The 26,369-nt window shown below is 40.8% G+C and overlaps 1 protein-coding gene across 1 annotated transcript in view; it reads right to left on the bottom strand.

The window, feature by feature from the left end:
* LOC148017336 (26S proteasome non-ATPase regulatory subunit 2 homolog A-like) overlaps nt 1-22,495 on the bottom strand; it is a 35,629-nt gene extending 13,134 nt beyond the window's left edge. Inside the window, exons 1-12 of the mRNA XM_087663111.1 lie at nt 22,241-22,495; nt 22,041-22,141; nt 4,252-4,372; nt 4,101-4,160; nt 3,938-4,005; nt 3,805-3,847; nt 1,690-1,755; nt 1,310-1,348; nt 1,141-1,223; nt 474-585; nt 310-384; nt 3-161 (exon numbers count right to left, since the gene is read on the bottom strand). Coding sequence (XP_087519237.1) covers nt 3-161; nt 310-384; nt 474-585; nt 1,141-1,223; nt 1,310-1,348; nt 1,690-1,755; nt 3,805-3,847; nt 3,938-4,005; nt 4,101-4,160; nt 4,252-4,372; nt 22,041-22,141; nt 22,241-22,360 — 1,047 coding nt within the window. The 5' untranslated portion in view covers nt 22,361-22,495. The remainder of the gene's footprint in view (nt 1-2; nt 162-309; nt 385-473; nt 586-1,140; nt 1,224-1,309; nt 1,349-1,689; nt 1,756-3,804; nt 3,848-3,937; nt 4,006-4,100; nt 4,161-4,251; nt 4,373-22,040; nt 22,142-22,240) is intronic.
* Between the last annotated feature and the right edge of the window lie 3,874 nt (nt 22,496-26,369).

The raw sequence follows: 26,369 nt of genomic DNA, 5'->3' as shown, positions 1-26,369 counted from the left end.
ACCTTATAAATGTCTTCAGGAACTTTGGGCTCCATAACATCAAGGTCTCTAGCTAAAGTAAGATAGCCATCAGTTAGCTTACTATTGTTAACAATTTCTTGGAACAACTCCTTGTCTTCAAAGCCTTCGATCATACTATCTTCGATCTCCAAAGAGACACCCTGTGGTAAATAGCCAAAGAATCCACTCAAAATTTTCAACCTCACAGAAAGGGAAAAAGAAGTGCACAGCCCAGAATGTTCAATAAACCAATGTCCTGAGAGAAAAGACAATGCAATTTTTTTATATTGGACATGTCCGAGCTACTACCTGTCTAGCAAGTATATAACAGAGCTGTTGCTTCATAGAATAATCCTTACAGGCTGTTAATGTCTTCCTCACAAGCTGTAGACACCAAATCCTCCCTTGTTAACATGACCAAAAGGCCAAGATGTTTTACAATCTCATGGATGCTGGACTCTTTAGAAACTTACTTCCTTATCCATTCGTAATGCCACCCTTAGGGCATCTGGGTACTTCTCAAACTTCATGTAAATCTGGTAAGCAATATCAAGCACTGGAATATCATCCAGCTCAGGAACATAGCTGTAAAGGCGGCCAAAAAACAAGCTTGCAGCTGTAAGCGGTGAAAACGTCCTTCAAAACTTTGAAACAACGGATGCTGCTGCAGACTTGAAGCTTATGACCTACTGATCTCCTACAACATAAATAAGCCTCGAAAAAAGGTTCAAAATATAGACAGCATTTTTACCCTCTGCATTCCAAGGAAAAACACCCAAACAAAGCCTGCAGATGCTTCCATCTCTGATTTTTCATTTTGCAATCCTAACATGGTGCTTTTGAACACTCAAACTTACATCACCCAGCAGAAAGACTTACCCTTACCTCTTCATCAAGACATCGTATAGACTATCTAATTTAGTAACCAAGTCTGAATTCAAAGTCATAAGTATTCAAGCAGAAGTGTATCAAACAGATTTTCAATCTTAAGCAGCAAAGAGATGGGGATCATCTAAAAGGTCAAGGTGATCAGGATAGTTCTGCTTTGAGATACTGCCTTTCCATTACCTTATATTTTGTAAAAGCTGCAAAATCAAATGCATGTCAAATGATGTAGGAATGATCCATGTTAACCTTTACCTTGCAAAGCTTGTCAGATATGCACAAGTGCGTTTGTAATTCGCTTTCTCGATGTGTTCACTGAGCAGGCCTAGACTTTCCACCTAAAAATCCACAATTCGACAGAAATCACCCTAAGCACAACAAGTTTAATTTGAAAGTTGAAACTAGCGTTCAGCATCATGTATACCTCCAAAAGTAAGTCCACAGCTTCTGGCTCTGCATTATGCTGTGAGGTTACATATCAACATGTTAGAGAATGGTTCAATTAAACTTGGAGCAATGTTAAATATGAAGGCCTCTCAAACATTCGAAACAGCATATCATTTGAGCTATCAACAAATTCTGCCATGCTAGGCCACTAGGGAAACAGCATATCACTTGAACTATCAACATTTGAAACAGCATATCACTTGAGCTATCAACAAATTCTGCCATGCTAGGCCACTAGGGAAGAGACTTTGCTTTCATCTGAATAACTACGACCTTCAGCACTCAGGATCTTTTTCAACTTTCAAATAGAGAAACTTCTCAATATTAGAGCAGTACGACTTTGCTTAACTATTTTACCTTTATATGAAAAGGTACAATTTGCTTTACTAGTGCCATAAGGTCATCAACAGGTTTGTCCTCCATCTACAAAACCAAGTGCAACTCTCAAGATGTTTCCCAGAAAAGGAATGAACAAAGTGACAAGTAAGATAGCTTTTGACACACTATAGAATGTGGGTTAGGCAAGCATCCATGTAATTGAACATAAGATTTGCATCTGTATTGTCCTACACAAACAATGTGTACAATGACAGGGAATCAAGCATGATTGGAATTTTCAATGCCGTGTCTGTCTGCATTGGAATGTATGTGGTATTCTAATAGGTGACTTAAGCGTGACAATCTAGAAAGCACACTTAGTTAAACACTCACTTGTCCTCGATCATCTACTTTCAATCCAAACAATACAAACAATGATGGGGCATAATAGGTGACTTAAGCATGACAATCTAGAAAGCACACTTAGTTAAACACTCACTTGTCCTCGATCATCTACTTTCAATCCAAACAATACAAACAATGATGGGGCATCAGGCATGATTCAAATTTGAAGATGCTGTCTATCCATGTCCATAGCTATGTGTGATTTTAATAGGTGACATAGTCTAGAAATGTAAGCGATCGTGACCATCTCTTGGTTGTGAGCCTTACACTAAGTCTGTGAGGGACATAAGGAGCTTTGTTGAATCATAGTCGTGCAGGTCATTTTCTGCTACATTGCAACTTGGCAGCTTTACCTCGTCAGAACTCTGTCATGCACAATCTTGCCACATGATTGTCCTTTTCGAGGGATCCATTCACTTGGACTACCGAAAAGAAGATATAAATTGCCTCCATGATCTTGGTAGGCCCTTGGGCAGTCCAATGTGACACCCTTGGTACAATATCCTGGTCTCTTCAGGGTGGGACCTTTTGGATCATGAGGACAGAATTATACTCCCCCCCCCCCCCCCCGGGGCACGTTTCAGGGCTTGAGAGGGGGTGTTGGGCAAGTAAAATACTAGATAAATCATCGTGCATTTTGGCCTAATTTTAACTCCCAACAAACAGCCCCAAAAAGAATTTATTTGATGGTAGGACAAACGCCCAAAAATCTTCTATAGCTGTCCATCACCTTTCTCATGATCATCCTCCTTCATCTTCCTCCTCATTGGCTGCTGTCCCTGCCCTAAAAGACTTTCCCTGCCCACCGTGCTGCCACTTCTGTTGTTAGTGCACTGTGCACCACCCTTGCTGGTGGTTGCTTTCGTGTCCGGACACCAGCGTTTTGAACTGAAGGCTGCCACTAGCTCTGGATGCTTCCATTCTATTGCTGCAGTCTCATCTGCAGGCTGACACCTCCACGTGGAGGACACTCTGCAAGCTGCCACCAACCATCTAGAGGTTCCTACCCTTCTACAAGTACTGCCACCCATCTCCCTAACTGCATTTGGTTATGATGCAGTGATCCCCTTTTCATATATTCTCTCTGCAAACCTACCATTTCCTCACATATTGTCCTATAGTGGACAATGTAGTGAGTATCTTCATGACGACTCTTCCATTGCTTTCAGTTCTTCTGCATTTGCACTCCTAGCACACCCAGGGTTTGAGAAAGGAGTCAATGGTCATGGCCGTCTCCTAGTTGTGAACCTTAGCTGATTCAATAAGGAACATTAAGAGCTCTATCCAATTGTGGTGACTTAGGACAACACCCAAATCTAATTTGTTCTCATACTGAATTTGCTAAGAAACGAAGGCTATAAGAAAAAAGTCACAGAACAATCTGCTTCCAGAAGCACCACATACATTCAAATAAAGGAATACTAGAAAGCTTGATCCTTTGTTAGAGAACTGATTGAAACCTAAAAGCATCCAGTTCTAAACAAATAAATAATGTTTGCCTTTCAACCTTCTTCCAAAGAAGCTACATTGCAATTTGAGACTCCATACTAGAGATATCATTCTTAAACAGCAAACACTTGCACGGCATATCTGGATGCAGCGAATTTGCTGTATCAAAGATGTGAACATATGAAACTGCTTGGACTTCCAATGTGAACAGATCTTTTATGAAAACAGATTTAAGAAATACTCAAGCATCTAAAAGGCATGTCCATTGGAGCACAAGAACGGAATATAGCAACATAATACCTGGCGATTTTGGAACTCCATACCTATTTCTCCAGCCAGATTCCTGAGCATGTCAAATAAGCCAAAACAGCTTAACTTTCTTACACACATCATACACTTCTAAATTCAGATTTCCCAGCAAACAAAGACTTACCTCACATACTCGTGTCCCCATGAACCAATATCTTCTACTGATCCCATCAGCCTGTACTTAAGACTTTCCTACAAAAAGAATGACTCATAGATTAGGGCATGTCCAGGCACATACCACTCAAAATACATTAACCAGCGTACAATTTTTTGGTGATTTTAATTACCCTTTCACCATCTTCTGACATTGTTAAGGCCAAGACAGAGATAATATCTGCCAAATATTTCTGAAGAAGATTGAACAGAAACAAATTTGGTTTAGACTCCAAACAAACACAATATAATGATAAACATCAGTGCTAAAGAGATCACTAGCACCTTCAACTCAATATCGGCCATTGTCTCATGGAAATTTTTCAAAGAACCATAATGTGGACGCAAGAACTTCAGAGGTTTAGGAACAGATGTCATTGAGCTCGTTGCAGTCCGAATCTCCTGCCTGTATCCAGTTTTTCATAAAGCTACCAGAAAAGTCAAAAACCACCAGGGAAGATAACATAAACATAATACAAAATAGGAAAATCTCACATGGTTGAATACAATGAACCTCTGTTTTTTGGGGTCAAAATGAAGGATCACTAATAATTTCTTTTTCCTATGGAATAAAGATCATTTTCCCAATTTATATCACTTACAGTAGATAACACTAATATCATATAAGTATGCCCTGTTATCATCAAGCTTGACTGACTTTGGCAATTCATTTCTATACCATGTCAAAATTGAGCATGTCCAGATCCATATCAGGGTTTCTTGGCCCTTTGTCCAAGGCATTACTTCCTCTCTCTCATAGTCATTTTGACACATTGCAGGTTGGCCGTTACTGTATTTTGCCACAGCTACTCAGTCAGATTTCTCTTGGTTGCCTATATAGGCAGCCTGGGCAGCTGTATGTCAGTTCTTATTTCAGTCTTCATCTTGTTACACATGATAATAGCTCTCGTGTGAATGCTCCCCTATCCACAGGCACTTTTTACCTTCTGGCTGGAGATGGGCTTTTTCCCCTTGTGAACACCCGTCAGTGGGTGCCGTATTTTAGTATCTCAAGGATTGTACTTTTAGTATCATTCTTACATATTGGATGTGACCTTCCAACAACTCTCCTCTCTCACTGTTCACTTGTTCATCGTGAGTGCATGTGTGTGTGCATGTGTTGCTTAATCCTAACCTAACAGTGGTATCAAAGCCATACCCCTTCTCAGCCACCACTCAGCTCACCAAGTGCTGCCACCTTAGCTGCCATTCAGTCTCCAAGTTGGCTACCACTGCTCCAGATTTGATGACCTGCGCATCTTGTCCTGGCTCCTCCTCACAATCTGTTGTCCTCTGTGCGTCCACTTCAGCCTGTCTATGTGGCAAACCTGCCTGCTCAGCCTGCTCATGGCATCTCCCTGCACATGTGCTGAATCTGCTACCTGGCTGTGACGTCTTCTTCCTTGCAGTTGGACGTGCATGTTTGACTGTAAAACCAGTCGCTGCCTCTCTGTCCTATTGCCTGCCAGGTCAATCACAACAGTTGCCTCCCTGCCCCGTCAATCACTGGCTGCCCAACACTAGTTTTTGACCCAACAGCTGCATGAAGATGTCAGAGACTTGGTCACCTCCAGGATAGGCACAAGCATGTACAAGGCAGATTAGAGTAGTTTACGCAGTCATACCATGTACAAGAGCAGGTCAGACAGTCATTCTGCAGTCGTCTCAGCAGATTGGACAGGTTGGACAGGTCAGGCAGATGTGCCACATGGCAGGCTGCATTTTAAGAAGGAAGACAAAAACAATAGGGATAAGAAAGAAGTCCACTTGCCACATCTATGGTAAGACAAGTCACTAGAAGAAAGATTGCCCCAAAAAGGATAAAAAGAACACCAAGAAGCAAGAGAGGAAGGCTACAAAGGACTCCGAAGCAGTGGGGGCTCCTTCATCAATGGCTTTTCTACGTCTAGAGGTTATTGAGCCTTCTTCACACGATCCATCTGATGCAGCCCTGATGGCCCCAGTCTTGAGAGAGGATTGTGGATAGCGGTGCTTCCTACCACATGACCCCTTCTCCAAATGGCATTGTCCATATGCGCCTGATGCATGGGCACATTCTAATTGGTGATAGTTCTTTTGTTCCAATACAAGGCAAGGGTCATATGCAACTGATCCCAAATAGACATGGCAGTGCTCACATTTCAAAGGTTCTCTATTTTCTAGGCTTGGGCTATCATCTCCTTTCAATACATAAGATTTGTGGACTTGGCCTCAAAGTTGAGTTTGACAGGGATTCCTTTCATATTCTTCATTGAAAGACTAGACAGATGCTTTGCAAAGGACACAAGGAGAATGGTGTCTATCAGATGCGGAGCACTTCAGCCCATATTTCTCTTTTCCTCACTTCCCAGTCTCAAACGAAGCTATGGCATGCTCAGTTCGGCCACCTCAACTACAAGTACCTTTGAAAGGCAACTTGTGCTAAATGTTGAAGTGAGCCATTTACCATGTATATCTTGCATCCAAGACAAACACCATAGAGATGCGATTCCCAGCAAGGCTTCACGATAGGCCAAGAAGCCTTTGGAGCTTGTTGCTATACATTTATATGGGCCTATGAAGATGGAGTCACTTAAGGGATGTCTTTACTTTATGTTGATTGTGGATAATTACAATAGCATGACATGGGCTTACTTTCTAGCATTGAAATCTAAAGCTCTCTCACTCTAAGGATTGGCTCGGCTTCAAGGAGAACCATTCAGGGAAAAAGCTTAAGATAGTGAGATCTAACAAGGGTGGAGAGTTTGTCTCTGGTGAATTAGGTCAATTATGTGCAAATCAAGGAATTCATCGAGCATATGCCGACACAAACATTTCTCATCAGAATGGCATATTGTAGCAAAAGAACCATAGTGTCATCAAGATGGCTTGGACTATAATGGAGCATTGGCAAACACCTTGTCAAAAATAATAGGTATGCTCTAATACCATGTCAAAATAAGCAACGGTGCAAAGAGAGTAGGGTTTGTAGGGAGTAACACAGTGCGTAGTACGGCAAACACTAAGAGAGGAGAAACTCAAAAACACAAGAAGAACATGGTGATGATGCACTGAATCATGCTCTAAGAAAAAAAGCTAATACAGCAAAGCTGAAGCTTAGAAGATAATTGCACTGTCCTATCTAAATCAAGCAACAACACCTATGGGAAATCTGCAAAGTGAAAGGAGCAATACACAGTCTTTCGAGCAATGGGCTATCGAAGTAATCACTAGAAGGTGAAAGACAGTTGTCAAGGGAGCGGACCACAATCCTCTAATGCCATCAGAGATGTGAAAGATAATCGCCAGCTATCGAGGGAGCTAACCACAATCCTCTAATGCCAAGAAGTGACCTGGGCAGCAAAACACAAATCCCAGAGTGACGGAACTGTCAAATGCAAGGAGAGCAGCCCAAACGCTGACATCAAGTGGAGAATGATGATGCCAGATGATGGAGGATGAATCGGGCTGCAAAAACGCACGTCCCAGCAACCTCTGCAACATACGAGTGATGCCAGGTGATGGAGGAGAAGCTAGGCTGCAAAAACATAGGTCTCAACAACCCTCGTGATACAGAAGTGACACCAAGTGATGGAGCAGGAGCCAGGCTGCAAAAACACAAGTCCCAACAGCCCCTCTAATAGACGAGTAATGAAATCTTTAACACTCGGTGATGTAGACTGTCGCCAGAGACTAGGATGTTGATGCCAACCAAGAGATGATCACACTAAGCAAGGAGAAGGCCTCCAACCTAAAAAACGCAAGTGAAGGTGAAGCTTGATGGAGAAGGGTACTAACGCCAAGCAGATGATGGTAACACCATGTGGAAGATGCCCCAAACACAAGGCCTAATGTTGGAACAAAGAGTCTGAAGCAAAAGAGGAAGGGTGAAAGCAGCCACAAGCCACCAACCGCAATGTCCTCCTAAAGGGGTATGAAGGCAATGAAAGGGGTTAGTGAGAGAAGAGAAGGGTGTCTGATGACAAAGAAAAAGGGATGAAGAATGACTGAAGAATGGCGATAGGAGTGTAAAAAATGAATGGACTATCTACCTATTTATAGGCATAAGCTATCTAGGGTGGTGCACCACTGTGTGGGTGTCCGCTGAAAAAGCGACCAAAATGTGGACACCAACCCTTTTTGGGGTTGTCAGTGCAAAATCCTAAATGAAGCGTGTGAACTCAAGAAGTGGTTTCTCAACACGCCTCAATTCTATGGGCAAAAGCAATGGCCGCCACAAATCATATCCTAGATCAGTCACCCACATTCGTCATTGCTAGTATGACTTCCTTTTAGGCATATTTTAAACTAAAATTAGATATTCCTTATTTTAAGGTATTCAAGTGTGATGCATATGTTTACATCCCAAAGAAGTAAAGGCATAAGTTCGAGCCATCTTCCAAGAGACAAGTGTTCATGACAATAGCTCTCAGTCACAAACATATAGGATTTATGATCCCATTCAAGAGATGTCTATACAAGCTCAGATGTGCGGTTCATTGAGTTACCAGTTGCACAAGGAGCTGAGAAGCACCCTATTCTTGGAGATCCAAGTGATAGTTGGGCACCTAAGCCAATCCCTGTGGAGCCTATGCCTCTTGAAGCTCCATCTACAGATGAGGAGATTGCTTCTCCATCAGATTCCCCACTAGTAGATGTTCCAAAGACTTCGACAAAAACTTGTGGTCGTCTCAAGTGCAAACACATGCATTTTGGCTTCTTGTAATTCAATTATACGGCAAGGTTTTTACTCACTAAAAACAATGTATAATATGGGGAAAATATTAAAAGATATCACACAATAGTGGTAATAGGCGTGAACTAAATAAATTTGTGAAAATAAGCTTGGGTTTGGCTTATGGGACATCGACACTTTCTAAGATCACACACCATTTAATCAAACTTTGGATAATTTACACATTTAGGGGCTATTTTAAAGAGCTAATCAATTTACAATGCATTTCTTATCTCAATACCCCTCTCAAGCCCAAAACTAGAACTAGAAAGGAACTGCAAGCATAGCTCTAGCCCATAATCACTCCAACGCATTCCACTTAAAGGCAACCAAGGCATTGGATAAAGGGTTCACACGGTTGCCAATGGTCTACCAAGACTACAAAGGCAATGGTTATCTTACATCGACAACCCAAAGAGACACCCAATAGAGGCCGAGGCATCAAATAAAGGGTCCTTATTGGCTACCTAGTGACTTATCAAGACCTACAAAGGCGGATGAAACCACTTTAAATCCTTTTTTTTTTCCCTTAATGTGTAGGCGGGGAGGGGAGCGAGGAAATATACTTTGTGGCCTATCAAGTATTATACCTTAGGGGGAGAATGAAAAGGAATGGTCAGATCCCATGCATCACAAAACAGATCATTTTTTCAAAGGGGAGGTGGCGATCGATTAAGTAACAGATGAGAGAGAAGTAGCCAGTCCCAAAGGCTTTCATAAAATAAACAAGCTATCCCTATCACTACTTGATGTCAATGACAAAGTAGTAGACTAGTGGAATGCGCAACAAATATGGGGGGTTTGTGGAGAGGTAAAAAAGAATGTGTGAAAAGCAAGCAAGCAAGCAAGGGAGAGTGCCATGTGCAATGCTGCAAATATGGCAGATCTAGAGTCAACCACTCAGAAAGACTGTAAAGAAACAAATGCACACATATACATGTTTACAGAATAGAATACCAATGCACTGGAGTTATGCAAAAGGCAATGCAAGGATAATCATACTTGTGCAAAATGTTGTGCAACAATACCACTTGGACAATGCTCTCACAAGGAAAGTGCTCACTTGCCCAAATGCCCTTTTATAATCATGTCATCCTAACAATGCGGACGAAGATACAATGTGCAATAAATACAATAAAGAAATCAAAATCTGTAAGCATCATCACTATCAATATCAAGAAAAAAAGTCGCCCCCTCTTAAATTGAAAGAAAAAGCAAGAGAAAAGCATCCTCTCCCCGTCAATCTGAAGAAAGAGAAGGATGTACCTAAGCTAATCTTGGGTAACATATACTACAACACTGGATAATTAACAACCATTGTCAATATATATGCAAAATTGTCCGAAAAAAGCACAAACTCTAGGGGTATGGTACCCAGCTCAACTTACTCTCAGGTGAAGTGAAAGTGGACCCCCACATACCACATCTATGGTATGGTGATTGGATTGCTTACGAGGGCAATGGCACTTTGATTGTCACAATAGACACTGGTGGGAGAGTCACATGGAAAGTGTCCTCTCGAACCAAGACCCAAGACCACAGTACTTACTTCAAAACCAAAAACTTTATACTTTCGTTCAACAAAAGAAAATCTGAGAGGCTATTCTACATAGACTTCCTCCTCCAAATAATCATTCAAAAAGACACTTTTGACATCCATCTGATAGATTGGCCAATCGTTGTGAACGGCAAGTGCAACCAAAAAATGAAATAAAGTCAACCGCGTTGTAAGAGCAAACGTTTCTTTATAACCAATTTCTTACTTTTACTGAAAACCTTACACTACAAGGCGAGCCTTAAATTTGTCCAAAGTCCCATCTGCTTTTAGCTTAGCCCTAAAAAACCACTTTGTCCTAATGAATTTATTGTGGCTCAAACGATCCACCAAGGTTCAAGTCTCATTTCAGTCAATACTCTCAAGCTGTTTTTCCATGGCCTCTCGCCATTGGAGGTGTAACCGGCCTGTTCACTGGAAAGAGCAGTAGTGTATAACCAAAATACATAAATGCTTTCACCCAATTTACAATCGTCCACTTTACCTGAACTTAAAGACACAGAATCAAGAAGAAAAACAGGAAGCTAGAATGCTCCTGATGTAATACAGACACCCTGTTGGCCCCTAAGTCAGGCGCCCCTTGCTGTATTTCTTTATTTTTAAAAAGAGAAAGTACAATGGGCTGTCTTTCACCTATTCTGGGTGAAATTTGACAGCATAACAATACAACTACTCACCCAAATCAAGTTGACCAAGAGGGGAAACTCTGCCCAAGTCTGAATCTTCTGGTTGGAGTGCAGAATTGACCATTTCAACCTGCTGTATTTACTGGTTCAGACCTGTTCTGAAACTTGTTTACAACTCATACTATTCCCTGTACTGTTCAGCCATTGTAATTACTGATTCAGACCTGTTCTGACACCTGTTCTCAGCTCATATTATTCCCTGCACTGTCCTGCATCATCTGGGCCAAGTGCCCCTTGATTCTAACATCAATTGGGCTCTGAAATAACCTCTGAACAGTCCAGAATCAGAACTGATTTAATGCTGTTTCAGACACTTGCTTGGTGAGGTTACCACCCTCACCTGTTTCTGCTTGTGGGCGGCAAACAACTGCTCCTGTTCCTGGAGAAAAGAGGCTCTTGCCTCATGCAAAAACAGCATATTCCACACAGCTGTACCTGAATCAGAAGAAAGGCCCTTGATTCCGCAGCATAACCATACTGTCAGGGAGAGAAAGAGAGAGAGTAGGAAGCAAGCTCAACCCTTTGTGCATCATAGACAAGGGCGCAAACAGATTCTGAGGTCCAAAAATAGTAACTCCCTAAATTTTAGGAGTTGCTTCCATTGCATCCCACTAGTCTTCTGACCATCTTTGCAGACTATGGCTACATCCAAATTTGTAATGTAGCTCAACTAAAAGTGAATTTCCACTGATGACCCCACATGGACTAATCTCTTGAAGATTTGTCCATCTTCACTTTGAACTAGTCTCTTCCAGGCTAGTTCTTCAACACACTTGTCCATGTACACTTTCACAAGTCTCTTCCAGGCTTGTCAATCTACAGTGCCATCAGTCTCTTCCAGACTTATACTAGACCTTAACTGTCCAGTCTTGACTCACTAGACATTCTTGTCCGATTCACATACTGGCCATGCAACTCAGGCATTTAGATTTCAAGAGGGATCCTTCCAAAAAGAAAAACCAAATAAAATATGTAATAAAGAAATCAACAAAAAGGTAATAGTTGTCACAGTCTTGTGACATACCTCCCTCTCAAAATCGCAAACGTCCTCGTTTGCATGAATGTTATACATGCTTCCAGCTAACCCAGTGAACTTACACCTGGCAACACATGCACAACACATACATGCTATCAATCAACATTGTGTATTGAACACACTGTTAACACATGTATGTTCTTACTGTGAAACATGGCAGACTATCATCATGTGACTCCACATCACTGTTTCCAGATATAGTGGCCGGTACACCACAATGATATCCCCATAGTGGCAGATTCTCATTTGATGACTCCACATCACCCTGACTAGAGATCTAGTGGCTGGTACATCAAAATGATATCCCCACTGAGTCAATTCACAGAATACATGCCCGATCGAGCAACCATTGTTACAACATGTATTCATTTCATTAGAAGTAAAAACTGTATTCTTGCAAGCAATACTTACTTCTTTAGCACTGAGAAAACCATATGGACACAATAAGTGTTAACCTATACAAAATCTGTTTCTGTACATAATTTCTTTCTTGAGCAATTGTCACTTTGACAATCTATTTCAGCTTAGAGATACAAGGGGTCAAGGTAGGTTGTAAGCGAAATGCTTGAAGGTAAAGTTCCAACACATAAGGTGACTCTGCAAGTTCACCTTTGTCCATCCACTTAGCATCTATAGCTGGATAGTTCTTGAACTTAACCAAATACCTTCTAGCAACTTTGACTTTCACTTTCCTTTCCTTGTATGCCAGTACCTGTTCTGGAACAAGAATTTCATCAAGTTTCTCAACTTCGGGCTATTCCTCAGCTGGCATATCTTCTGGCACATCACCCACATAGGGTCTAAGAAGACTTACATGGAAAGCATTATGAATCTTCCAATTGTCAGGCAATTTCAGCCTATAACTGACATCACTAATCTTCTCTGTTACTTGAAAAGGCCCATAGGATTGCATACTAAGCTTAGTGAAAAGACTTTCCTTGCCTTTCCGCTTCTTTAAGCGTGTCTTTTCAAACCGCAACAGTACCCAATCACCAAGTGAAAATATCAATTCACGACGGTGATGATCAACAGCTTTCTTTTGCTTTGCCTAAGTCCTTTTAAGGGCATGCTTAACTTTCTCATACATTTCACCCATACTCTGCACATACTGATCTGCCCGAAAGATCTTATCCTTTGTATGCAAAATGGGAGGAACCTTTTTACCACCTTCAACAATTTCAAAAGGGGCTTTGCCTGTTGACGAATGCACAGTATTATTGTATGCATACTCGACCAAAGGCAAACATTGCTCCCACTTTGACTTGTGCTCTGACACATAGCACTTAAGCACATCCAAGACAGTAGAATTTGCCTCTTCTGACTGTCCATCAGTCTGTGGATGAAATGACGATGAGAACTTAAGCGTTGTGCCCATGTTCTCAAATATGCCTCTCCAAAATAGACTTGTCATCCATGGATCACGGTCACTGACAATAGACTGTGGCATACCATGATACTTGAAGACATTGCACATAAACAAACGTGCCATCTGATCTAGTTTTATCTTCTTCCTGACAGGAATGAAATGAACCTGTTTGCTAAACCTGCAAATAATAGTCCATATCCCATCATTTCCTGTCTGTGTTCTTGGAAGACCAAAGATAAAATCCATAGCTATGCTTTCCCATGGTTTATCTGGAATAGGCAATGGCTGTAAAAGCCCTGGTACTTTTTGCCTGTCAAACTTGACCTTTTGGCAAATCAAACACTGCCGCACAAAAGCATCCACGTCTCTTCTCAAAGTAGGCCAATAAAAGAATGTCTCTACTGCTTTGATTGTTGCATCAATACCACGATGCCCTGCATACGGTGGAGAATGACTCTCTGTCATAACTTTCCGTCTCAATGGCATAGTCACACATAGTCTACCATGCATCAACATGAAACCATCCTTGAGAAGATAATGCTCATGATGTTGTCCATTGACAAGCTGATCAAAGATCCTTGCAAAATCTTCATCATCAGCATACTGTTCCTTCATATCATCAAGCTCATGATGATAAGGAATTGACACAGCTGAAATTTGTGGCTTCCTTGACAAAGCATCAGCCACAACATTCTTTTTGCCTTCCACATGCACAATCTGAAAATGGAACATTGACAAAAAGTTTGCCCAATGCATATGCTTTTCTGACAGCTTAGTCTGAGTTAAGAAATAACGCAATGTCTAATGATCTGTCTGGACAACAAAATCTGCCCCAAGTAGGTAGTGTTTCCAACTAGAAAGCGCATGAATCACAGCCAGCAATTCTTTCTCATAGACCTGCATAGTCTTCTTTGGCCTTCGCAAGATTTTGCTTTCATAAGCCACTACCCTGCCATCTTGCATTAACACTGCACTAATGCTATTGCCACAGGCATCACACTGGACAACAAATGACTTCCTAAGATCTGGTAGAATGATCACTGGACTAGAAGTCATCTTTTCTTTAAGAAGATTAAAAGCTCAAATCTCTTTCTGTGTCCACTGGAAAGAGACTCCTTTCTTCTGTAAAGCATATAAAGGAAAAGCAATCTCTGTGAAATTGCGAATGAACCTCCTGTAGTAAGAACACAAACCCAAGAAGCTTCTAACATCATGGACAGTCTTCAAATCTGGCCATGTTCTAATTGCTTCAACCTTAGCAGGATCCATTCGAACACCATCCTTTGACACTATGTGCCCCAGGAACTGGATTTCTTCCAAGAAGAACTCACTCTTCTTGCCATTGATAAGCAACCTATTACTGCAAAGCTCATCAAAGACTGCTTTCAAGTGTTCTCTATGCTCCTATTCATTCTTTGAAAAGACAATCATGTCATCAAAGAATGTACCAACAAACTGCCTGTATGGACGAAAAATCCTGTCCATCATTCGATTAAACATAGCAGGAGTATTAGTAAGTCCAAATGGCATTACCAAGAACTCATAGAGACCAAACATGGTCCTAAATGCAGTCCTATGCACTTCCTCTTGCTTAATTTTGATCTGGTGGTATCCATTCTTCAAATCTATCCTGCTGAAAATGGACGCTCCTTCCAAACGGTCAAGGATGTCGTCAATTCTTGGAATGGGGAACATGTTCTTGATGGTATTCTTGTTCAACGCTCGGTAATCTATGCACATGCGCCAAGAGCCATCCTTCTTCTGCACTAGGAGCACTGGTGAGCAAAAGGGAGATGAACTTGGCTGAATCAACCCTTTTTCTAAGAGCTCATTCACCTAGCTCAATACCTCTTTCTGTTGGGCTGCACTAACCCTATACGGAGGTCTATTTGGTGGGCTACTGCCTAGCACCAAATCTATTGCATGATCCTCAGACCTCTTTGGTGGCAACTGTGATGGTAATGAGTCGGAAAAACAATCACTGAACTGAGACAAGAAAGCAAACATGTCTCTATCTAACATAGAAAATTTTGACTCATCATTATCCTTGACATCACGTGCAAAAATCAAGTACGCAGAAAGATGATTCTTTATTACAGATGTAATGGCAGAAGCCGATACAACAGGTACAGACTCTCCTTTAAGCTTCACATCAAGCACATGAGTCTTTCCCCTATGTTCCAAAGTCAGTGTCTTGTTAAAGGCATCCAACACACCATGCTTTCTAAACATCCATGGCATTCCCAACAAGACATCACAGCCTTCCAGTGGCATGATATAAAATTCTTCTGCATCAACATAAGACTGTACATGAAGACGCAGCTTTCCAAGAATGGGTGTCACAGACTCTGAGTGACCAGGACAGGCCAACCCTGCCTCTACTGTGTAGCCCATCTCATCTGCTCTGATGCCCAAAGTAGAAGCCAACTCTGTGTCAGAAGTGGAGCAGTGGTGGAAGCATAAACATGTGCTGAAATAAACTGCTGAAACACAAGACAAAAAGAGAAAAGAAAAAAACACGATACAGATGAGAACTCAGATGTATGCACGGAAAATGGAATCCATATATCTGAACACGAGACAGTCGCATACAACAGTGAGTCACTGGCTGCGTGGGCACTGGCACTGGCTCCTCTCTCCACAGAGTCTACAGATGGTGAAGATGAAGTGACTGACTGAGGAGGAGCCACTAAGTATAAATAGGCTGAAAAAGTGGGGAGCAATAATGCTGGTCGGACAGCATTAAAGCTGGCCGACTGGTGCATAAAATGCTCCACTGGCATAAAATGCCACACCAGAAAAATACCTAAAATACCTAATAAAAATGCCCAGCCCAGATCAAGCTCAAACTCACACATGAGCTGACAAATACTCTGCTAACACTCTGGTGAGATAAAGTTTACCTTAGCTCCAGGATCAAAGAAAATAAGTACATATTGATCCCTAACTTTACCCCAAGCTCTGCAAAGCTCATTAGCATCCAAATGTGGCTTGTCTCCCTGCATATCTAGCACTAAACATGCTGAAGGTTTGGGCTTCTTTCCTTTCCTGTCCTCTTTATCATCATCAGCTAGTCTCTTATTCTTGTCCGGACAGTTAGACGCAATATGACTAGTCTGCTCATAGATAAAGCACTTCCTCTCAGCCATTAAAGCCTTTCTCTCTTCAAGAGACTTGCGCACAAAAGGTTTCTTCTGGTCCTTTGGCTGCTGTCCAAAGAACTTGGCTGGCTCCTTCTTGAACTGCCAAGATTTACCTGTGCTTTGAGAAATCTGAGAAACCTGTTTACCAAATGGCTTCTTTGCTGAAAATTTCTCAGGTTTGTCCTGTTTAATGCTGCCCCCAAAACCACTTGACTGTCCCAACAATAATGCATTTCCTGTGGTAGCATTCTCAATTAACTGAGTCGAAGTGGTGACCTTTGTCTTTGTACAATAATTCCAAAGTTCCTTGGGCAGCCCACAGCAATATTTCTCTATCTGCTCGGTCAATGGCACAACCCTGTAAGAAGTGACTGGAAGCAAAGCCTCCCAAAACTTCTTGTTATAGTCTTCCATATCCTTGCATTTAGATGCATCCAAATTGTGCCAAGCTGACATAACATCGATCTCAAATTCATTGGTCAACCAAGCAGAAGCAAATACTTGCTTAAAGTAAGTCCAAGTGGCAGGAGCCTGTCCTTGCATCAACAGTGTACTCCACCACTAACTAGCATTACCCTTAAGAAAAGTGGCAACTTTCCGAACCTTAGAAGGCTCTATAAAGTTCCCTCTTGCAAATGCGGCATCAAACTGCTGTAAGAAAGAAAGAGCCTTAGTCCTATCTTCAAATCCTCGAAAGATGTCAAACTGTACGGCTACACCACCTTCCTTGTATGGCTTTGGCTTCTCATGAGCCATCAAAGGGTCCGTAGGATATGCCTGAAACATAGGAACACTAACAGATGGCATGGAAGTTGCCGGACCACTGACTACAGGGCTTGTAGACACAATACTTGCTTGCTGATTTTGATAACCAGCCATACCAAAAGTGCCCTGTGGCATGCCAAAACTGCCCTGAACTCCCTGAAATCCAGGCTGCATGCCTATATTGCCATACATGGGGTTTGGCATAAAACCCTGTGTACCCCCAAACACTGTTCGTGGTACATAAATCTGGTTTCCAGGGGCATAACCAACCATACTCTGAAATACAGATCCACCTCCAAAGTACCCAGGATGTACAGAGGTCGGTGGGAAAACCTGTGGTAAAGCCTGAAAACTGTTTCCCTGTCCATTTAGGCCAACATTTGGCTACTGTAAAGTGGCAGGCTGAACTGGCAATGCTTGTGTAACTAGTGTTTCTGCCACCCCCTTCTTCATCTACAACTCCTCCCCCTCCTTCGCCTTCTCCCTCACCTTCTTCCCTTCCACACTTGATGGCTCCTCCATCTACTACTTTGTCATGAAGTATTTCTACACCTTCATCTTCTTAAGTTTCTTTTGGGGGGATCGAGCCATCAAAGGGGGAACTTTTTCATCGAATGAGAAGGATCCATCTTCCCTTAGCAAGGGGGAGTCCCTACTACAAACCAGTGCTTTACAAGTCCTAGAGGCCTCTCGATCCCCTTCGCCACAAGCGAGCCTATTACCATTCCTCAATGGTATCAAAGGCTCATGCAAGATTCAAGGATTACTTAGATCCCTGAGATGCTACTTGGCCCACACAAATCAGCCAAGCTACATGCTCAGTGGAATAGTTCACTCTGCGTGCACTATGACCTTAGTCACAGTTTCTCCAAGACCATGAGCCTACTACAATTGATCAAGCTCTTGCAACAAATGTTTGGCACAATGCTATGCACGCTAAGCTTGATTTTATCGAGTGGAGCCAAACTTGGGAGTTAGTTCCTCATCTAAAGAAGCTAAAGGTGATTGGTGTGAAGTGGGTCTATAAGACCCAGTATCTTGCAAATGGGACCTTGGACAAGTATAAGGCACAACTTGTTACCAAGGGATTCTCTCAGTGATTGAGTAGGTTTAGATTACTTTGAGACTTTCATACCAACAACTCAAATGTCCACTATTCGAGCTATCTTGGCTTTAGTCACTCATCACCACTGGCACAATGCTATGAACGCTAAGCTTGATTCTATCGAGTGGAACCAAACTTGGGAGTTCGTTCCTTGTCTAAAGAAGCTAAAGGTGATTGGTGTGAAGTGGGTCTATAAGACCCAGTATCTTGCAAATGGGACCTTGGACAAGTATAAGGCACAACTTGTTACCAAGGGATTCTCTCAGTGATGACTGAGCAGGTTTAGATTACTTTGAGACTTTCATACCAACAACTCGAATGTCCACTATTTGAGCTATCTTGGCTTTAGTCGCTCATCACCACCACTGGCTGATTTATCAAATGGATGTGAAGTCTGAATTTCTAAATGGCATCTTGGAGAAGGAGATTTATGTCTCATAGCCTCCTAGTTTTCTTATGCAGGAGAAGGAGGACTATGTTTACAAGTTGTGGAAGGTCCTCTATGGCCTAAAGCTCCTACGGCTTGGTATCAATGGATTGATCGATTTTTCTTGGACAGTGGCTTCCATCGATTAGATCATGACCCCAACCTTTATTACAAGGTAGAGGAGGACATGTGCCTCTAGGTCATCTTGTATGTTGATGACCTCACTATCACAAAGAGTAACACACGAGGTTGATCGAACTCAGATGATATTGGGCCAGGAGTTCGACATGGCAGATCTTGGGGTCCTACACTTCTTCTTGGATTGGAGATTTATCAAATGGCACAGGATAGTTTTATTTCCCAACACATATACATCTCCAAGCTTCTTTCGGAATTTGGTATGGGCAGGTGTCAACCGATTTCTTGCCCCATGGACCCGGAGTCCAAGTTATTGGTAGTAGGTGATCCTCTTCCCAATGCCACCCGCTATAGGTGCCTTGTTGGCTCTTTGATCTGGTTGATCCACACTCGGCCAGACAGCTCCTTTGTGGTAGCTTTGTTGTCTTCTTTCCTAAAGACTCCTACGCAAGCTCATTGCAAAGCTGCCTTGTGTGTGCTATGCTACTTACAGGGGACATGAATCTATGAGATCATGTATGGAGAGGGAGCCACTCTTTCCAGATGCAATGACTCTAATTGGGCAAGTGACCTGGATACGAGATGGTCCACTCCAAGCCATGCCTTCTTCTTTGGATCAAGAGCTATTTCTTGGAGTAGTAATAAGCAACCTATTGTGGCCCTTTCCTCTATAGAGATTGAGTGTCCTGCACTTTGTTCTATAGCTATACAGGCAATTTGGCTCCGTCGTATGTTGGCAGAGATTGACTTTCCACATACAAGACGTACAGAGCTGCGCATGGATAACTAGAATGCCCTCACTCCAACAAAGAACCCAATGTTTCGTGCTCCCACAAAGCACATCAAGGTTTGATACCACTATGTTTGAGAGCGGATCATGGATTCCGAGTTGGTGGTGGCCTATTATCCCACAAAGGACAGTGTAACGGATCTCTTTAGGAAGCCTTTGCCCAAGGCTTCTATGCTTCATCACATGAGGTTGTTGGGTCTACATACACTCCTAGGATCTGAGAGGGATGTTACCCTGTCTATTTTAGTATGGTTAATCTATCATCTCCCTTTTGTGAGCTCTTGTCAAAAGGGTCTAACAGAGACATGGGAGCTCTAGCATTTTAGTGTACATTTCTCTTGTTTCAAGCCCTTTTTCTATGTCTATCAATTGGTTACACCTCCTACCAATGCCTGCCTACTTCCACACTGGCCAACATGCCATGTCATTATTTGTCCCATTTTCCTATGCAGTCGGACTGCAATTATTGCAGTCCTATGGTCATTTCCAATAGGTTGGTCAATTTCTTGGCCATTTTGGCAAGTTGGCCAAATTTGGTGGACTTAAACTATTTACAGCTGGTCTCTCCTCACTTTGGCCATCATCTTCTGCAAGTTTCTCATCTGACTTTAGGCATCCTCCTCTGTCTCCGATGACACTACTACCGTCATTATTTCCAACCTGATCTAGTGCCCTCACTGATGACTCGGGCTGTGTGCAACAACTCGTCAGTCCTTCTGCTTGTATTCAGCATTTATTCCACTTGGTGCAATTTTATTTCTTCCTTCTTCTTCCTGCTATCTCGTTCTCTCTATGTTTGAGTTTCTTCTTTTGTTGTGCACTCTCACAACTATATCGTCTCTTGACCCCCGAATTGACTCAAATGGTGGTTCCATATCAAGGAGAAAAGCCAACTTCAATGGCACAACACTAGTGCCTAGCAAGTCTGCCTATGCAAGTTCTAGCATTCCTTGCTCTCCTCTACTGCAACACTTATTCTCCTCCACTGTATGCCTTGGCACGGAGGGGGTATGTCCCTATCCTGTAGTAGTAAAGCAGTACAGCTCATGTATTCTAGAGCCAAAGAGGGATAATTATGAGAGGGCTGAGGTAGTGTAGATTAATGCCTACTATACATTCAAATATGATGCAATGGACCTTGAGGGACAATTTCTACATGCATCAACATAGTCTAGCACTTAAGTTGCTTTGACTTTCAAGTCCATGATGGGAGGTTTGGACATGTGTTTGCTCCTAGTCTATTCCCACATGGGGAGCATGGTGAAAGCATTTCACTCATGTTTCACTAATCAAACATTTAGTATGCAATGTTTCCTCTCCATGTTTCTCTAAGGGGGGGAAAATAATTCGATTTAAAAATTGTTGATCGTGTGCATTCTAAATGTGTTATTTTGAGGTATCATGTGGTGTGTCACTTAGGATCTAAACAAGGGTGAAAATTTCAAATGCAAAATGTTTCGAGGGTAAAACATTTCATGGTTATCTTGATGGTGGAACACTTTGACAGTTTGGGTGAAGAAGGAAAATCATGGTCACTCTAACATGCTTGAATTAGCATGCATCGACAAATCCACTTCATTCTAGCCGACAATGAGGATTGCCTCAACTCCATCTATCTCATCCATCACACTAACCATCAGCTACTGAGTTCGAAATAGAAGTGCAGCCCATCTTCCAATAAAATTATTGACTTCAACCTTTTGATCTTGTTGAGGTGTTGCTTATGTGCATTGCTTGCTAGCAATACCAGAAACAACTTTTCATCAGCTACTAGAGAGACTACTTACACGGCTAAGCATAAACCTGGGATTGCAGACTGATATAGTTTTTGTAATCACACTAGGGGACTACGTGAGCAAAAAAAAAGACTCTTGTATGGATCCATAACATAGGTTCAATCCTGCAAGCAAAAAATTTGCTCAGTGATCTTGACCTTTGCAGATCGAGCTGAGATGCTAATTGATTCATTAATGTTCATGTTCTCCAATTTTCACAACATTGCCCATCAGTACAGCAGCCCGCTAGAGATTGATAGACAGAAACCTGCGTTGGTAAAGGTAATACTGGTGTCTAACTTAACTCCTTAAGTCCCGAATGGGACAATAAAGCAAGGCATTGTATCTTACTAACAGCAGCAATATAGTACAATGAATTGTAATTTTGCCAGACTAGAAATGCAATCTTCACGCCTGGGTCACAAAAGTAACACATTGATTTTTCCATGTGTTTAATGAGAAGACAACTGAGGATTTTAAATACTATACAAATTGTGTCAGCTCCACTGTTGCTGTGAACTAGGGTTTTGGCTCTAGTTGTCGTGCAGTTGATGCATGAAAAATTAAAAATTACCTCATGCTCTCAAGAGCAAGTTTCTGGACACCCGGATCGGAGTCCTGAACACGCTCCACATAAAGCTCCAGCTGTTGCTTTAGGGCGAGATCCTCCTCGGACTGGCAATATCAAAAAACCCACAGACCTCAGAAACCAGAACAAAATGACAAAGGCAAAGCAGGAGGAGGAGGAGGAGGAGGAGGAGGAGAAGAGAGTACCAGTTCCTCTTCCTTCTTCTCTTCCTTTTTGTTCTTCTTCGCATCTTTAGGGGGGGAGACCTTGGCGGGAGGCTGGGGTACGCTCTTCATGCTGCCATTTTGGTGCGGGTCGGGGGCCATGGCTGTCTGCTTTCCTTCTCGTTCTGTGTCTGCGAATGAGAGGAATGCCGACGAGAAGAGAAGCTTGTTTGCTGTCGCGTGATGCTCTTCGAGCTCGTAATAAATCTTATTTTACAAGGCAACAAAAATAAAGGCCTTCCACTTTCCTTACATAACTGGTGCCAAGACTTATTTGAAGGGTTGCATTTGCATATGGCCTAGCCTTAAGGGTTGCATGTGCTTACTATTCTTTTTACTATATATCTATATCTTCTATATCTATATTACATTATTATTTGAGCTACAGGTTCGGGAAAGTGTCGAAGCACCACAGTGCTCCCAAACTTGGCTCTCAAACCAAACCAAAGTGGCATTAAATGCTCACATGATTGGGGGCAGAAAGAAGGAAACGTCGTCTCCTTCCACCACCTTCTCCTCTCACTCTCACTCTCGCTCTCACTCTCACGGGTAGCAGACAGGAGGAGGTAGGCAGTAGGCAGGTCTGTTGTCCTCTCTCTCTCTCTCTCTCTCTCTCTCTCTCTCTCTCTGTGTGTGTATGTGCGCGCGCAGACGTCAAAGAGAGAGAGAAGCAAGCGGATCTCTCTCTCTCTCTGATGGCAAACGTGAGAGAGAGAGATGACGGTGGATCTTGGGCGGGTGGAGAAAGCACAAAAAACAGGGTTCTCTCTCTCTCTCTCTCTCTCTCTCTCTCTCTCTCTCTCTCTCTCTAGAGAGAGAGGCGCAGTCACCACAGTGCAGACGTGAGAATGAGAGAGACTGGGCCGTTAGAGAGAGAGAGAGAGAGAGAGAGAGAGAGAGAGTTTAGTTTAGTTAGTTTGTGGTTAGTTAGTTTTGGTTGTTTATTTAGTTTAGTTAGTTATTTTATTTAGTTATTTAGTTAGTTTTGGTTGTTTTTGGTTATTTAGTTTAGTTAGTTGATTAGATATTAAGTTAAATAGTAAGTTAGTAGGTTTTACCTTAGATTAGTTGCTTAGTTACTTTAGATTGTGTGTTATGGATATAGTTTAGGGTTAGTTTATTTTTTTGTTTTAGTTTATATATGTGTTATGGGTTAGTTAGTTAGTAGGTTTTACCTTAGATTAGTTACTTAGTTACTTTACATTGTGTGTTATATATGGATATAGTTTAGGGTTAGTTTGTTTTTTTGTTTTAGTTTATATGTGTTATGGAAGAGAGAGAGAGAGAGAGAGAGAGAGAGAGAGAGAGAGGTTTGCTTGGTATGGTTTAATTTATTGGTATTTTGGTTTATTTGGTGCAATTTATTTGTGAGAATTGGTTGTCTAGCCAATATTCAGGTCGGTGATCTCTCTCTCTCTCTCTCTCTCTCTCTCTCTCTCTCTCTCTCTCTCTCTCTCTCGTTGTAAATTTGTTTTGATGTATTTATTGGTTTAAATAGTAAGTTAGTTAGTTAAATAGGTTGTTGGTTTTGTTGGTTTACTTTAGTAAGTTTTTTACTGTTAGTTAGTTTGGTTAGATACGTTAGCTTATTAGATTAGTTAGTTTAAATTAGTTTAAATTATTTTTGTTTATTATCTATTGGATAGTTTAGTTAGATTGATTGGTTAGTTTAGTTTGGTTAGTTAGTTAACTTTAGTTTAGTTAGTTGGTTTTGTTTACAGTCGTGTTTATTTATTTAGATTGGTAAGTTATTTATGTTAGTTAGTTTAGTTGGTTACATTAGATTAGTTAGTTTAGTTTAGTTTAATTTACGATTGGTTTAATTTTGTTGTTTTGGTTTAGTAAGTTAGTAGGTTTTAATTGTTTGTGGTTAGTTGATTAGATTCGTAAGTTAGTACATATAGCTGTTTAGGGTTAGTTTTTTTTGTTTTAGTTTACTTTAAATTATAAGTTAGTTTAGTTGGTTAGTATATAAAGTTTAGGGTTAGTTTAATCCTTTGTTTTCGTTTAGTTTACTTTAAAGTTTAGGTTTAGAGAATGATAAGTTAGTTTAGTTTAGTTAGTTTATTTAGTTATTCCAATTTTTTGTTTGATTTGATTAGTAAGTTAGTTAGTTAAATAGTAAGTTTGTTTAGTTGGTTTAGTTTAGTAAGTTAGTAGATAAATTGATGATTGATTAGTAAGTTAGTAGGTTTTACCTTAGATTAGTTGCTTACCTTACTTTAGTTTGTTGGTTAGTGAGTTTTTTATTATTAGTTAGTTTGGTTAGATACATTAGCTTATTAGATTAGTTAGTTTAAATTATTTTTGTTTATTATCTATCAAATAGTTTAGTTAGATTGATTGGTTAGTTTAGTTTGGTTAGTTAGTTAACTTTAGTTTAGTTGGTTAGTTTTGTTTACGGTCATGTTTATTTATTTAGATTGGTAAGTTTTTTATGTTAGTTAGTTTAGCTTGTTACATTAGATTAGTTAGTTTAGTTTAGTTTGATTTACGGTTGGTTTAATTTTGTTGTTTTGGTTTAGTAAGTTAGTACATATAGTTGTTTAGGGTTAGTTTATTTTTTTGTTTTAGTTTACTTTAAATTATAAGTTAGTTTAGTTGGTTAGTAAATAAAACTTAGGGTTAGTTTAATCCTTTGTTTTAGTTTAGTTTACTTTAAAGTTTAGGATTAGAGAATGATAAGTTAGTTTAGTAGTTTATTTAGTTATTCCAATTTTTTGTTTGATTTGATTAGTAAGTTGGTTAGTTAAATAGTAAGTTAGTTTAGTTGGTTTAGTTGGTTTAGTTTTGTAAGTTAGTAGATAAATTGATGATTGATTAATAAGTTAGTAGGTTTACCTTAGATTAGTTGCTTACCTTACTTTAGTTTGTTGGTTAGTAAGTTAGTAGGTTTTACCTTGTAGTAGTTACTTACCTTAGATTACTTTAGTGAGATATAGCAAGTTAGTAGGTTAGTTAGTTAGTTGGTTAGTTAGTTACTTTAGATTGTGTGCTATGTTAATTTTTAATTTATGGATATAGTTTAGGGTTAGTTATGGAAGAGAGAGAGAGAGAGAGAGAGAGAGAGAGAGAGAGAGGTTTGATTTATTGGTATTTTGGTTTATTTGGTGTAGTAGGTTTGTGTACGTTAGTAGATAATTCGATGATTGATTAGTAAGTTAGTAGGTTTTACCTTAGATTAATTGCTTACCTTACTTGGTTTAGTTAGTTTAGTTGGTAGGTTACTTTAGTTTAGAGGTTGGTTAGTTAGTGCATTGGTTGGTTGGTTAGGTGTAGAGAGAGGGAGAGGGAGAAGCAGAGAGAGAGAGGGTTAGTTGAACTTTGGCAGTATTAGACATAGGAGTTTTTGCTATTTCTAAATTTCAAGAATATTTTATATATCCCTCAAGGCTAACGCATGCTTTTTGTCCAGTATGGAGACTTCTACAGCAAACAAGAATATGTCTATAGAAGATATTATACAATGCACTCCTAACGTGCAAATGAATGTACGATAAATAAAGGAGGTCATAAGGAAGAAGGTTGTTCGTCGTGCACTTAAGCATGTTGCAGGGCATGATAGTTCCGTTGGTTCCTTGAGGTTTATTCGTTTCTTGGATGGGATTGAAAAGCAAGTGAAGACACTATTTCGGTGTAAAAAAGCTTCAATTTCAATTTTTGAGAACATTGGTGACTATCTACAAAGGATTGAGAGAATGTTGGAAGAGAAATATGAAGGGCACCTTGCTGATGGAGTAACAATACAGGGTGAGTTAGAAGAGATCAAGGGTTATATAGGTGACATTTATGAACATATCCAGAAAATTTGGTGGCCGTGTGCTAGATCTTCAAACGATCAAGAAGAGAAGTTGAAATATATTCTTAATAGTGCAGGTCGTATAGAGGATGGAGTATGTGAGTTGATTGCACAAAAAAATGAGAGCTTGGTTGCACCGGAGAACATTGCTCTTGATGTGCAACTTACTTCTTTGAAAGTTTATTTTAATAGATTTTCAACAATGTTAATGTAGATGAATCGCCGTGCAGGCTCATCTTCTGGCACTGGAGATCATTGCCCTTGATATGCACTACAGAACGTTGCATCTTTGAAGAGTGGTTCACAATAGGT

The sequence above is a fragment of the Lygodium microphyllum genome, chromosome 22, assembly GCF_053477565.2.
Source record: "Lygodium microphyllum isolate KBCC chromosome 22, Lygodium_microphyllum_v1.1.10, whole genome shotgun sequence".
NCBI classification, from domain to species: domain Eukaryota; kingdom Viridiplantae; phylum Streptophyta; class Polypodiopsida; order Schizaeales; family Lygodiaceae; genus Lygodium; species Lygodium microphyllum.
Note: the sequence above shows the minus strand (reverse complement) of the source record. Positions and strands in the feature narration are given on the sequence as shown.